This window comes from Capra hircus, chromosome 24, assembly GCF_001704415.2.
Source record: "Capra hircus breed San Clemente chromosome 24, ASM170441v1, whole genome shotgun sequence".
NCBI classification, from domain to species: Eukaryota; Metazoa; Chordata; class Mammalia; order Artiodactyla; family Bovidae; genus Capra; species Capra hircus.
Genome location: NC_030831.1, coordinates 32,880,770 through 32,896,081, shown reverse-complemented (window position 1 = coordinate 32,896,081; position 15,312 = coordinate 32,880,770). Strand labels below are relative to the sequence as shown.

The window sequence follows — 15,312 nt, the reverse complement described above, 5'->3', positions numbered from 1 at the left end:
TTGGCAGATTTCAATTTACAATACAGTATTATCGTCTGTAGTCACTATGTTATTATACATTAGATCTTCAAACCTTGTTTATCTTATAGCTGAGAGGTTTCTTTAAAGTATGGTTCAGTTCAGTTCAGTCGCTCAGTCGTGTCCGACTCTCTGCGACCCCATGAATCGCAGCACGCCAGGCCTCCCTGTCCATCACCAACTCCCGGAGTTCACTCAGACTCACGTCCATCGAGTCAGTGATGCCACCCGGCCATCTCATCCTGGGTCATCCCCTTCTCCTCCTGCCCCCAATCCCTCCCAGCATCAGAGTCTTTTCCAATGAGTCAGCTCTTCGCATGAGGTGGCCAAAGTACTGGAGCTTCAGCTTTAGCATCAGTCCTTCCAAAGAAATCCCAGGGTTGATCTCCTTCAGAATGGACTGGTTGGATCTCCTTGCAGTCCAAGGGACCCTCAAGAGTCTTCTCCAACACCACAGTTCAAAGGCATCAATTTTTCGGCGCTCAGCCTTCTTCACAGTCCAACTCTCACATCCATACATGAGCACAGGAAAAACCATAGCCTTGACTAGACAGACCTTAGTCGGCAAAGTAATGTCTCTGCTCTTGAATATACTATCTAGGTTGGTCATAACTTTTCTTCCAAGGAGTAAGCGTCTTTCAATTTCATGGCTGCAGTCACCATCTGCAGTGATTTTGGAGCCCCCAAAAATAGTCTGCCACTGTTTCCACTGTTTCCCCATCTATTTCCCATGAAGTGATGGGACTAGATGCCGTGATCTTCATTTTCTGAGTGTTGAGCTTTAAGCCAACTTGTTCACTCTCCTCTTTCACTTTCATCAAGAGGCTTTTTAGTTCCTCTTCACTTTCTGCCATAAGGGTGGTGTCATCTGCATATCTGAGGTTATTGATATTTCTCCTGGCAATCTTGATTCCAGCTTGTGTTTTTTCCAGTCCAGCGTTTCTCATGATGTACTCTGCATATAAGTTAAATTAGCAGAGTGACAATATACAGCCTTGACGTACTGCTTTTCCTGTTTGGAACCAGTCTGTTGTTCCATGTGCAGTTCTAACTGTTGCTTCCTGACCTGCATACAGATTTCTCAAGAGGCAGGTCAGGTGGTCTGGTATTCCCATCTCTTTCAGAATTTTCCACAGTTTATTGTGATCCACACAGTCAAAGGCTTTGGCATAGTCAATAAAGCAGAAATAGATGTTTTTCTGGAACTCTCTTGCTTTTTCCATGATCCAGCAGATGTTGGCAATTTGATCTCTGGTTCCTCTGCCTTTTCTAAAACCAGCTTGAACATCAGGGAGTTCACGGTTCACGTATTGCTAAGCCTGACTTGGAGAATTTTGAGCATTACTTTACTAGCATGTGAGATGAGTACAATTGTGCGGTAGTTTGAGCATTCTTTGGCATTGCCTGTCTTTGGGATTGGAATGAAAAGTGATCTTTCCAGTCCTGTGGCCGCTGCTGAGTTTTCCAAATTTGCTGGTATATTGAGTGCAGCACTTTCACAGCATCATCTTCCAGGATTTGAAACAGCTCAACTGGAATTCCATCATTTCCACTAGCTTTGTTCGTAGTGATGCTTTCTAAGGCCCACTTGACTTCACATTCCAAGATGTCTGGCTCTAGATTAGTGATCACATCATCGTGATTATCTGGGTCATGAAGGTCTTTTTTGTACAGTTCTTCCGTGTATTCTTGCCACCTCTTCTTAATATCTTCTGCTTCTGTTAGGTCCAGACCATTTCTGTCCTTTATCGAGCCCATCTTTGCATGAAATGTTCCCTTGGTATCTCTAATTTTCTTGAAGAGATCTCTAGTCTTTCCCATTCTGTTCTTTTCCTCTATTTCTTTGCATTGATCGCTGAGGAAGGCTTTCTTATCTCTTCTTGCTATTCTCTGGAACTCTGCATTCAGGTGCTTATATCTTTCCTTTCCTCCTTTGCTTTTCGCCTCTCTTCTTTTCACAGCTATTCGTAAGGCCTCCCCAGACAGCCATTTTGCTTGTTTGCATTTCTTTTCGATGGGGATGGTCTTGATCCCTGTCTCCTGTATAGTGTCACAAAGCTCATTCCATAGTTCATCAGGCACTCTATCTATCAGATCTAGTCCCTTAAATCTATTTCTCACTTCCACTGTATAATCATAAGGGATTTGATTGAGGTCATGCCTGAACAGTCTAGCAGTTTTTCCTACTTTCTTCAATTTGAGTCTCAATTTGGTAATAAGGAGTTCATGATCTGAGCCACAGTCAGCTCCTGGTCTTGTTTTTGCTGACTGTATAGAGCTTCTCCATCTTTGGCTGCAAAGAATATAATCAATCTGATTTTGGTGTTGACCATCTGGTGATGTCCATGTGTAGAGTCTTGTCTTGTGTTGTTGGAAGAGGGTGTTTGCTATGACCAGTGCATTTTCTTGGCAAAACTCTATTAGCCTTTGCCCTGCTTCATTCTGTACTCCAAGGCCAAATTTCCCTGTTACTCCAGGTGTTTCTTGACTTCCTCCTTTTGCATTCCAGTCCCCTATAATGAAAAGGACATCTTTTTTGGGTGTTAGTTTTAAAAGATCTTGTAGGTCTTCATAAAACCGTTCAGCTTCAGCTTCTTCAGCGTTACTGGTTGGGGCATAGACTTGGATAACTGTGATATTATTGAATGGTTTGCCTTGGAGACGAACAGAGATCATTCTGTCGTTTTTGAGATTGCATCCAAGTACGGCATTTCGGACTCTTTTGTTGACCATGATGGCTACTCCGTTTCTTCTGAGGGATTCCTGCCTGCAGTAGTAGATTAATGGTCATCTGAGTTAAATTCACCCATTCCAGTCCATTTTAGTTCTCTGATTCCTAGAATGTCAACGTTCACCCTTGCCATACATAATGTAAAATCTACTTTAATCATTAAAAAAAAATTTTTTTTTGGCTACACTGGACAGCTTGCAGAATCTTATTTCCCCAGGCCTCTGAAGGTGAAAGCCCAGAATCCTAACTACTGGACTGCCAGGGAATTCCCTGTTTTAACCATTTTTAAGTGTGTGGTTCAGTGGCGTTAAGTTCTTTGATAGCCATCACCGCTGCCCAACTTTCTTTTTGAAAAGTGAAACTCAATGATCTTTATTTATTTTGTGTGTGTGTTTGTGTAGCAGTTTTATTAAAGTGAAAAAGGGACAGAGAAATCTTCTGACACAGACATCAGAAGGGGGATGGAGAGTGCCCCACTGCTAGTTGTCATCAAAGCCTTATATACTTTTACCAGACCCATCCCCACAACATACTTCTTAAGATAACAAGACTAGTTGGAAGGTTCTTGTTAAGGAGAAACATGTCCTCAAGCAAGATACACTGTTACATTGACTAAGACAAAACAATGTGGAAAAAAGTGCTTGTCCTTTTCGCCTTCTTGAGGACTCCAGACCTCTATCCCCTTCGCAAAGCCCCAGACCCCTTTCCTCCTCCTCGGGGACTTGGGACTTCTTATCAACCTACCTAGGAATTGACTCTCTCATTCCCCTCTTTTCTTTTAGGCGTGGAACTCTATGATCTTTCAACAAGAACTATGCACCCCACCGCCCACCCACCCCCTCCGCAAGCCCATGCCAACCCCTAATAAACTCTGCTCCTTCTGTCTATATGAATTTGACTATTCTAGGTTCCTCAAGCAGGTAGCCTCAACAGTATCTGTTGATTGAATCTGGCTTATTTCACTTAACATAGTGTCCTCAAGGTTCATCCATCGTGTACTATGTGTCAGGATTGCATTCATTTTGAAGGCTGAATAATATTCCATCGTATGTACAGACCATGTTTTATTTGTTCATTGTCCGTGGACACTGGTGGTGTTCCCATCCTTTGGCTGTCGTGAATGATGCTGCTGGGAATGTGGTTCTTTTTGAAACCCTGGTTTCCGTGCCATTTAGTACATTACCCGAAGTGTAATGTAGGAAGTTGGATGGCTGGACCATATCCTTGTACTATTCTTGCAAATTTTCTATGAGTTTGAAATTACATCAAAATAAGTTACCCCAAAAGATTAGAATATCTCTTTAAGGGCTTCCCTGGTGGCTCATTGGTAAAGAATCCACCTGCCAGTGGGGGAGACGTTAAGTTTAATCCCTGGTCCAGAAAGATCCCCTGGAAAAGGAAATGACAGCCCACCCCATTGTTCTTGCCTGGAAACCCCGTGGACAGAGGAGCCTGATGGGCTACAGTCCATAGGGTCGCAAAAGAATCGGACACGACTGAGCGACTAATGACAATAAAGCTTAGTCCTAATGGATGGGCCAAGCTTCCTAAGTCTGTGTAGGTCTCAGACTTAGGATAAATCAGAGATGCTCATGCTTTCTAATATCTACATCCTTTGAGGCAACTGTCTGTAACTTATGAAAAGGAAGTGGTATATATATGCTTTAGGATCTGAGGTACTAGTGTTATAGACCTGCAAAGGTGATTCAGATCCTGATACTGTTGATGTTTATGACTCTCTTGTGTGCCCACATTCGCTCATTCCTTTTTAGAAAATTATATGACTATATAATAATATTATCAGTTATGTAAGGAAACCTTAAGCTAGGGGCAGCAGAAATTACTCTTTTTCACTGATTTACTGTGTGACCTCAGGCAAGTCTTTTAACTTTCCTGGGTCTCTAATACGATCAAATTGTTTTACAAAACAATCACCGACCTTCCTTCTGGTTTTGAAATGTTGTAACACAACAGATGAGGTCATTTTGGATGGGTTCAGACCCCACATCGGGACCAGTACTGCTTCCAAAACTGGAAATGGGATTCTCTCTCCCTTTTCATATTCAGGCTAATCCCAGTGATTCCCAGGAGAAATCTTCTGCCTTTCCCATCACCTTGATATCCTCAGCTTTCTCCAGGCCTTGCTGCTTGTATTTCTTTGACCTTCCAGTAGCTGCTCATCCTCTGACATGCCACAGCCCTGTGCCTGGCTTGACCAAGCCCCAAAATGTGAGAACGGGACCATCTAGTTTTAGGATTGCTCAAATAAAGAAGGAAGAACTAGCAAATCAATGGACATTCCAAGTGGGGATTGAAAAACAGTATGTGCCAAAGACAAAATCAACAAGAAATTAATAGAAAGGAATTCAGTGTCATGGGAGTTGCAAAGAGGATGACAAAGAGTGGTTGGTAAAGTCAGATGGAGGAGGTGGGACTGCAGCCTGGGATGAAGTTTGGAGAAGGGAGAGAGCAGGTGAAGCAGAGGCAGTGTGATTTGAGTCTTTGCCTGGGGCTCGGGGTAGATGAAGATCAAAGTCTTAGCCCCCTCCAAGGCTCAGCTTGGCTGCATTGTTCCTTAGAGCTGTCCGACCACTCCAAAGAGAAACCATCCCTTCCCTCGTTGAGCTGTTTGAAAGTAACTTTGATGGCAAGACTCCCAAGGCGCTCTTCCCTGCGTCCATTGTAGCTCTGGAATTGTGGGTGATCTCTCTCCAGCTGAAATTCAAGTTTCTTCTGGCTGTAGGCACGTGTATTTCTTCTTCACATCCTTGATGGTGGCTGTAGGTAGTAGGCGCCCAATGAACATACCCGTGACTACTTCATGACAGTGAAGGACTGTCATATACAGGACTACTTCATGACTTTCTTTCCAGGCACAGGGATGTCCCTCTCCCAGTGTGAAGCTTTCACAGTCCTCCCAGTTCTTGCCTAGTTTTCATTCTTCTTCCACTTTCCAAGTGTGTGAGCTCTAATGGGATTGTGCTCCGTGACAATATCTATGATGATAGTTTCCCCAACATGTTCCTGTAAAGTTCAGGGAACCTAGCAGCAGGGAAATAATTACTGAATCAGTGGAATGAGGATCAGCAGGTTGGTGTAGTCCCACATGTAACAGCCTTTACAAATATCTCCTCCCATTTTCTCCTTTGGTAATAACCTTTTCCAAGCGTCATCAACCTGGGTATCCCTTAGTGGTATTTTCCCCCTAAATACTTTAAAGATTATGACGATGGTTTCTTACAGTTTGTCAAGGAGCCACCGGTGATGTGGACGGGGCACAGATTGTCTTTAAAGAAGTTCAGAAGCTCTTCAAAAGGAAAAACAATCAGATTGAACAGTTTTCTGTGAAAAAGGTTTGTTGGAACTTGTTGATCTGGTGTGTCGTTTATAATGGATATTTCTAACCATGGTCACCTTGGACAGCAAATGGAAATCCTAGGAAATTAGGGAATCCTGTGCAAAGCTGATCTCCTTGCTGAGCAAGTAGCTCACGACTGTGAGAGAATATTCTCGCGTGTCATCCTGCTCCGAATGCAAAGTACTGGTTGGTTGCAAATAATTAAAGCTATTGTTTGCTATTGTTTCTTTGAATGAAGAGAGACATTACTGACCCTATGGAGCTCATGAGCCCCTGGAGAGGGAGTGCATATATCTGAAGGGTGAGGTAGCCTCAGAGGAGTGCAGATCAGCAGAACCTGGGCAAGAGATACAGACTCTGGGTTCTCTTCTAGTGAAACTGTCACATTGGGTGATGAATAAAAAGCAAGAGCGTGCATCAAATTGACCAGCAGAAAGGCCCAGGGCTGTAGTGAGAAAGGCCCTCATATATTTCTGTACTTTTTAAGAATACAGTTTAGCTGAATTATAGTAGGTTATAGGACAGCTTGTCATATCCTGAATTCTGCATGTTTTTAGTTGGACGTTTTTATTGAATGAACATTTAATGGTTTAGTTGAGTATAAACTGGGTTGTAATGGGGAATGCCCCCAAGAGGACTGGGACTAATTAGAACACTAAAAAGTCAATAAAACCATAACTAAAAGGCCTCTAGTGTTACAGCCTTCGTATAAACCCATTGAGTTAATATCTGTCACCCAGCTTTTATAAATTCCTTTGACTCAAACCGAAATGAATCTGGTTTCATCCTGCAGTTTTTAAAATATGTCCTGGATCTCGACAGTAGATTGAATTGAATAATGAGAGAAAGGCATATCTACCAATATAACAAAAATAAGAAAGCAAAATTCAGAGAGAAATTTTCATTTTTAGCTTTCTTTGTGGGAGGGGATTTTTCATATCAAATATGAACCATGCATTTTTTTTAATGTCTCTGAAGTATTTGTTTTTTTTGTTTGTTTGTTTGTTTTAAATGTAGCCTAATCATTCTAACTGCTTGCAGGCGGAGAGATTTCGGAAACAAACCCCAACCAGAGCACTCTGTGTGCTGGCATCCATCGAAGTGTTGTACTTGTGGAAAGCCCTCCCCAACTGCTCCCCACCGAACCTACAGAGGATGAGTCAAGGTAAAGAAAGTATACACAGCAGCCTGTTCCTTCAGTGCCTCACTCATCTGCACTGACTCAGAGAGTACAAATCTGTCACTCTCTGGGACCAATGGCCTAGTGGTTAAGAAAATTCCATCACTTAGGTATTAGGGATAGAAAGCCCTGGAAGGAACAGATTCAGGAGTGTGTGGTGATGCTCTCTGATCATCGGGGTTATTAATCTTTTGGAAATGTCATCTTAGGTATATGCTGCCCTTCTCCAGAATTGATTTTGTATTAATATTTTGGACTCAGATTTATCGGATTGTTCTGCAGTAACACTAGTTTGTGATCAAATATAGCATTTTCCATTGAATTCCAATGGAATTAGGCTAGTCTAGGTCTTTGTTGCTGCACGCAGGCATTTCTCTAGATGGAGCAAGAGTGGGGGCTGCCCTTCATTGCAGGGTGCGGGCTTCTCATTGCAGCGGCATTTTTGTTGTTGTTGTTTTGGAGCACAGGCTCTAGGGTGCAGGGGCTTCAGTAGGTGCAGCATGTGGGCTCAGTAGTGGCAGCTCCCGGGCTCTAGAGCACAGGCTCAGTAGTTGTGGCAAACAGGCTTAGTTGCTCCACAGCAGGTGGGATCTTCCCAGACTAGGGATCGAACCCATGTCTCCTGCATTGGTAAATGGGTTCTTTACCCCTGAGCCACCAGGGAAGCCCCTGAGTCCCATGCTTTTATCATCAGACTTAGATGCCTTTTGCTTATTAAGAAAAAAAAAACAGGTTTCCTCTCAAAGGTCAAAAAGTTTATCAGTATTGATATTCCAGAGCAGAGTAATACATCTCCAAAAGAAGTTGTACACTGAGGCCTTGTATTTAGAGTAGGCGTGTAACCCTCCGAAGGAGACTGAAAAGTGAAAGAAAGTGAAGTTGCTCCGTCGTGTCCGACTCTTTGCAACCCCATGGATTGCAGCCTAAGAGGCTCCTCTATCTATGGGATTTTCCAGGCGAGAATACTAGAGTGGGTTGCCGTTTCCTTCTCCAGGAGATTTTCCCGACCCGGGGATCAAACCCGGGTTGATCCCACATTGTAGGCAGACGCTTTACTATCTGAGCCACCAGAGAACCCAAGGAGATTACTTGAAAGGAAATAAAATTGTTTTTGGATGTGCAAGTTCTGCTCTGTTATTTAAAAAGATTCATAATTTAAAACCCATTCCTGATTGTTGATGCAAGTCTGGAATATCTACCAATGTCTAACTCAAAGGAACAGTGAAGAATCCTAGGGACTATGTTCTTTTGAATGCACAAGTGTAGGCTATGTATTTAGAGATAATTCAAACACAGGCAAATATAAAATATAATTGGCAGGCACAAGAAAGATTATCACTTTCTTGGACTAAGGAGACTCACTAATGGATGAGGAAGGGGAACCTTCTCAGTTTGAACTCAGTAAGTTGCTAAGCAATGAGATTCTTAACTTCTGATGATACTTAAGTGAATGTATTCCCTTCTTGCTGTCTTTGCTTCTCTTTAAGCTTGCCATGGAGTAGATGATTCATCTGTCGTTGGATTAAAGTATTTGCTTCTTGGTGCCATACACAAATGTCTAGGGAACTCAGAAGATGCTGTTCAGGTAAACTGTTCATGTGGTGTCATAGCTAAGGAAACTCAACTATGAAAAACTACATATAGGCTTGTGAATGAGAAAAAGGAAAAAGCGTTGCACAAAGCCAGTCTCCCATCACAGTATGAATTTCATCCACTTTATTAGATGGTCATCCTCTCAGATGCCAGAAGTTGGTGATGGTTCATGTTCATTTTTAATGTGACTTCAGAGCCTTTGAATATTTCTTCACCTATGGGCTCCTTTTCTGGCAGTATCTATTTATCAAAGGTGACAATCTTTAATTGGTGGAGGAGGAAGTAAGGAGGCAGTTTTGTTAGTTCATTCCAATAACATCTGTATTACTTTCAGTTCTTTCAGAGAGCTGTCAAAGATGAGTTGTGTCGTCAGAATAACTTATACGTTCAGCCATATGCTTGCTATGAACTTGGCTGTCTTCTATTAGACAAACCAGAGGTAAGATCTTGCCTATTTTCTTAAATAATGTTCATCAGCAAAACTGTGGAAGTGAACAGGCACAAAACATCCTTCATTTAAAACAAGTTGTTTTTTTTTTGTTGTTTTGTTTTCCTTGATTTCACATGGGATGAATCCAAGAAGCTACTAATCCTGTATCACTGTGTTGAAGGACATAATCTATTCCCTGGAGTTACAATGATAAACATAGATTTTGGAACAAAAACTCATTTGAGGCAGAATCATTCTTTTTTTTTAGAGTTATAATATGATTATAATATAATCATTATAATATGATGTAATGTGGTTTATTCAGATAAATACAGAATTACATTGTGATCCCAGTGCTATCATTTATTTTTAGTGTATGATACCAATTAAGTTAACCATATACTTTGTTCCTAATCTATAAAACAGGATAAAAAATACCTGCCTTTCCAATTTAATAAAGACTGTAGTGAGAATAAATGAGGATGATGTGTATGATTACTTAAAATTTTTTAGAATACCTTTTAAATTTGATGGATTATTAAGATGTATATTTAAGCACAATGGTGCAGTTTTTAAAAAACAGAATTTTAACAGTGCTGGATTTGCTTAATACCTTCTTTTAGAAGCTCAGTTATTAACTATATAAAATTCTAAGTTTCAATAAATTCAAGTCAGCTTTCAAATATATGGATTTTTTTAAAAGTTGAGCTAAATCAACAGAAATATTCTAGCCTAATCCTTAAATATGTCATCTGATAAGTCTTATCATTTGAAATTCTAATTTTACCAAAAGAGAAAATGCAGTTTTTATGAATTTTGGTAGAAATTTCTAATGCCATATTCTTTAAGATAATTTTTACTCTTAATGCAACCTAAAATACATATACATAAAATACAACAAGTATGATTTATCTCTTGAAAAATGAAGCTGATTGTTCTCAATTAGTATTGCCTTCAAAAAGAGATCTAGCTGACTGACTTCCAATAAACTTAAATTATCAAATTTAGATTGTTTAGTAGGGTCTTAAACTATTTTAACTCTTTTAGTTGTTTATAGAATAATAGTTAAAATTATGAAAAATTATCAAGTAATTCCTTGATGTAAACATCATTATATTAAAGAAAATTTGAGTCATTATGCTTGAATGAGCAGTTGACTCCCCTCTAGGTCACCATGAATTGTTGGAATTAACAAATCTTCTATTATAACATTTTCTGCTTGAGTATATATAAACATAGGTGTTAAGAGATAATGTGTTTTCTTATATTCATAGACTGTAGGAAGAGGCAGAACTCTTCTTCTTCAAGCAAAGGTAAAAATGCCCCAAAATCCCCAATCTCTCTTTTTCCAGTGACCTTGTCCTCTGTGTGTACTCTTGAGCCTGAATTCAAGAGGTTTTGTGAAAAGATTGTCCTGGTTGATAATATTTCTGGAGGGGGAAGTCATAACTGAATCAGTGAGCAGTTGATTTTTACGTAAAATTACACAAAAAATTCCTATGAAATTGCTCATCATGCTTTATAGAAACTCTTCTTGTTTGAGTGGGAAAATAACTGGATTTCACAACTGTGTTCGTGAGTTGAGAAGTTTAGCAGCAACTTCGAATAACATAAGGGAAATTTTCCAAAGACAGCATTTAATAACATTCAGTTGACATTTTAAAAACAGACAAGAATTTGAAGTTTGGGGAATTAAAAAAAAAAAAAAGTGAATGTGAAGCCGTTATTAGGAGCATAAGGAGTTTTACTGTGGGAAGCACAAGGTGCGGTGTGGTTAATACTGTAGTCGCACCGACAGCTTAGCTAATAGTCTCTCTCTCTGGTCTTGCAGGAGGATTTCTCTGGCTACGACTTTGAAAACAGGTTGCATGTCCGCATTCATGCTGCTCTGGCCTCAGTGAGGGAACTGGTCCCTCAGTGACAGACCCCGAGTTCCTGCTGTGTCCCTCCCCAACACAGGTTCTGCACTTTAAAAGCAGAGCACACCGCTCTTACGAAGATCAGCTTTTCTTCCGAAAACCGTCTGGGCCCAGGACACGTTTCCTCAGTTAGGCTGATGTATTAAAGATCTCCTCTTTTAAACACATAGCTTAAAAAAGAAAAATGATGATGATGGTAGTAATAATAACTAACCACCTGGGGAGAGGGTTAAGTGACCTTGTTCAAACATTTTAGTTTTGTGATTTATTATTTTTAAAATAAAAGTAAACTAAATATTCAACCTGCGATCTTGTAGGAATGCCTACCTGAAGCACACATCTGACTTGGTAACACAACGTACCTGTAAAATTATTAACAGTATCACAACATAGTATTTATATTGTGTTTTGAAAAAAATAGCAGTGCTTTCCAGTTGTACTTTATCCTCAAACTATTCCTGTGAATAATAGCACAGATATTCTAATCTCCATTGTCCAGAAAATGAGCCTCAGGCACAAAAAAGCAAATTGAATTATTCCAATTAATTATTCCTCTTATTATAGAGTCTTGAATAGAATGCAGGTCTCCTGACCACAGACCAAATAATTTTTATTGTAAAAACAAATATAACCCAGAATTCCAAGTTTTCCTTATTAAAAAAAAATACTTCTCAGCTGAAGTTGTGTCATCAAAATATTTATCTCCAGATTGTCTACAAAAATGTTTCAAAGGACAAACATTTTTTTCCCTTTGAAAGCCGACATGAAAGCAAATAGAAGATAGTTTTACAGCCCAAAGTATAGCTGTTTTGCGAATGTATTAGAAGACCTAGACTACAGACAAGATTAGTAACACCTACATTATAGGTGTTTCCCATCCTTTGTTATTAATTGTCTAATTTCCAAGTTTTGGAACTTTTTCAGCAAATTGCATGAAAAGGCTGTTCTTGAAAGCACACAGATTTTTTTGCCTCAAAGTATTTGCTGGTGAAGGATTTGCTGGGCTGTCTATTGCCAGGATTTAATCATTTTCCCCTTAGCTCAGGTTATTGATATTGTAAATAGACTTCAAAGTTATTTTTTAATCCTTTGTTGCTAATTTTTATTGTCATTGAATTTACCTCTTTGTTCAGTACTGCACACCTGTGTTTTCAAAGAATCTAAATACCTCAATCATTTTAGAATTTATGTCATCATTGTGTGGCTAACCTGGATCAATCTTAAGGGTAGTTATTTTTAAAATTTCCAGTACCCTATAGAATATCCTCTTGGGGTGTCATTTAATTTACATATCCTTTTAGCTGAAGTATAATCTCATAGAACATCAGCAGTTTTAATATTTCACTTCAAAACAAACATGGGAGGGGCAGCTAGAGCTTTGGCAGCTTTAATCTACTTAATCAGGTTTTGAGGGAATAATAGTTTCTTTAAAAAAAATGTTTACTCCTCACTGACTTTGGCTGAACTTGCTTCATGTTTTTTTACTTACAAAGCGCTTATTAACATTGACTTTCTTTCTAGTGGGACTGCTGCATGGGTTTTAGATGCTAGCCAGAGAGAAAAGATGGCTACCTACTTTCATGAATGGGAAGATCCAGGAGCCAGGTAGATGCCTTCTGAAGGGAAAAATTGGTGTCTAAAAATTTTAGATACCCTGGTTTGAAGGAAAGAATGTTATGAATCTTTAAAATATGGCTTTCGCCATTTTCATGTCCTCTTGGTTATAGTTTATATGGCAAATTTCTCACTTATGATTGTGGAGCATTCTGAATCATGAAGTTCTTGCTCCAGTATTCATACTTATTTGAATTTTCAGATCAGGTATTGTTCAAACTACTTATTATTCAGTAGTAAAAGATTACATAAGGCTTCATACTTTTCTGCTTTAACTGCTTTAAAACTTTTTGTTTTTCCAGAGAGATCTCAGGATTTCGAATAAATCTGTGTTCAGTTCACTTCACTGAATATACATGATTGCAACACTGCTCAGTGAGTCTCTTTACTAGTCCATGTATAGATCTGTTTATAAACTGTCTCTGCTAGGTTCCAGAGAAGGCAATGGCACCCCACTCCAGTACTCTTGCCTGGAAAATACCATGGATGGAGGAGCCTGGTGGGCTGCAGTCTATGGGGTTGCTGAGAGTTGGACACGACTCAGTAACTTCACTTTGACTTTTCACTTTCATGCACTGAAGAAGGAAATGGCAACCCACTCCAGTGTTCTTGCCTGGAGAATCCCAGGGATGGCAGAGCCTGGTGGGCTGCCGTCCATGGGGTCGCATGGAGTTGGACACAACTGAAGCGACTTAGCAGCAGCAGCAGCTGCTAGGTTTGATGCAGCCCTGGCAATTTATCTGGAACCTGGTGGTAGAGCTCTGAGAGGGGGTAGATAGTGTTTCTGAAAATACTAAAATGGCAAAACTGCGCTGAGTACACAAAGCCATTAGATTCACTGAAATCTGAGTACATTATTGAGTGGAGTAATTTATAACAGTCTGGCCTGCGTGCTGTGACTTACCCAACCTTTGAGTTACTGTTATCTGCCTGGAAACCTAGTTTGGTGTAAATTGCTCTTTACCCCTCTCTGATGAAGAAAATAATCAATAATCATGTTTGCATCTGTGTGTGCTTTTTTAATATTGGCATCATTCCTTCCCCTTTTCCTGTTTTGGAGGCTGTCAAGTGGACCTTCTAATTTCTAAGTGTCAGATATATTTTTGTATTAGATTGTGCCTATGATGAGAGAAATCTCTAATGTGTATTTTCTGTACTTGGAACACAATTATAATCTGACACACTTTGAGGCATGGTCTAGTAATAATATGTACCTCTGTGATTAATGTATTTAAGATTTTACTTTTATTGGGATAGGTAGGTATCTTTTTGATTTTAGCACATGGTAGCTAAGTAAAGAATTATTACTTTCAGATGTCACAGAAAATTAGAATATTTATTGTCCCATATTGTGTAAGTCAGTTATTTAGAGAATTTGCATTTTTATCTTTCTGACAACTAAAATTGAAAGACAGTGCATACATGGTTTTTTAAAATACACACACACACTTTGCTTTGCTATGTAAACTTTCCTAGTTGATTGCTTCCTTAAGCAGATTGTGGTGGCAAGTATTCAAATATGGATCCTTATCTATGAAGATACATGGTCACACAGTCACGTTTTGTTTGTTATGTCTTTTTATTTTGGTTTGGGTGTTGTTTGTACATTTTATTTACATATTTTTTGGCCCCACCACTTGGCTTGTGGGATCTTAGTTCCCTGACCAGGAATTGAACTCATGCCCCATATAGTGGAAGCTCAGAGTCTATCGCTGGGCCACTAGGGTTTTATTTTATAGAAAAAATCTTTTTAGGCTCAGATCCTCCCAAGAAAAGACATAGTTGGGGTGGGGGGAGGCTTGAACTTGAACTTAGGAAAAGGAAATACTTAGAAAATTTAGAAAAGGGCAGGGAAGGGAGAACAAAAAAAGGTAAAGTTAGTTCCTAAAAGGGGGGCTCCTTCAGTTAAAGTGATATTCACCCACTTGGCTAACTTGTGAAAATTAGCAAGGGGGCTGAGTTCCTAGTTGATCAGGATATTCAGTAGAAGCAACACACTTGTAACTCAGTTGGACTCTGGAGTGGTTCTCAAGTTGTAGTTTTAAACTACAGAGAGATAGTAATTCAATAGGTTCTAAGTAGGGCTTGAGAAATCTGTATACAGGTCAGGAAGCAACAGTTAGAACTGGACTTGGAACAACAGACTGGTTCCAAATAGGAAAAGGAGTCCGTCAAGGCTGTATATTGTCACCCTGCTTATTTAATTTATATGCAGAGTACATCTGAGAAATGCTGGGCTGGAGGAAGCACAAGCTGGAATCAAGATTGCCGGGAGAAATATCAATAACGTCAGATATGCAGATGACACCACCCTATGGCAGAAAGTGAAGAAGAACTAAAGAGGCTCTTGATGAAAGTGAAAGAGGAGAGTGAAAAAGTTGACTTAAAGCTCAACATTCAGAAAACTAAGATCATGACATCCAGTCTCATCACTTCATGGCAAATAGATGGGGAAACAGTGTCAGACTT

The 15,312-nt window shown here is 39.7% G+C and overlaps 1 protein-coding gene across 1 annotated transcript in view; it reads left to right on the top strand.

Moving 5' to 3' along the window:
- Positions 1-11,664, top strand: part of TTC39C (tetratricopeptide repeat domain 39C) — a 101,011-nt gene extending 89,347 nt beyond the window's left edge. Inside the window, exons 9-14 of the mRNA XM_005697042.3 lie at positions 5,993-6,102; positions 7,149-7,272; positions 8,775-8,872; positions 9,215-9,319; positions 10,585-10,623; positions 11,142-11,664. Coding sequence (XP_005697099.2) covers positions 5,993-6,102; positions 7,149-7,272; positions 8,775-8,872; positions 9,215-9,319; positions 10,585-10,623; positions 11,142-11,231 — 566 coding nt within the window. The 3' untranslated portion in view covers positions 11,232-11,664. The remainder of the gene's footprint in view (positions 1-5,992; positions 6,103-7,148; positions 7,273-8,774; positions 8,873-9,214; positions 9,320-10,584; positions 10,624-11,141) is intronic.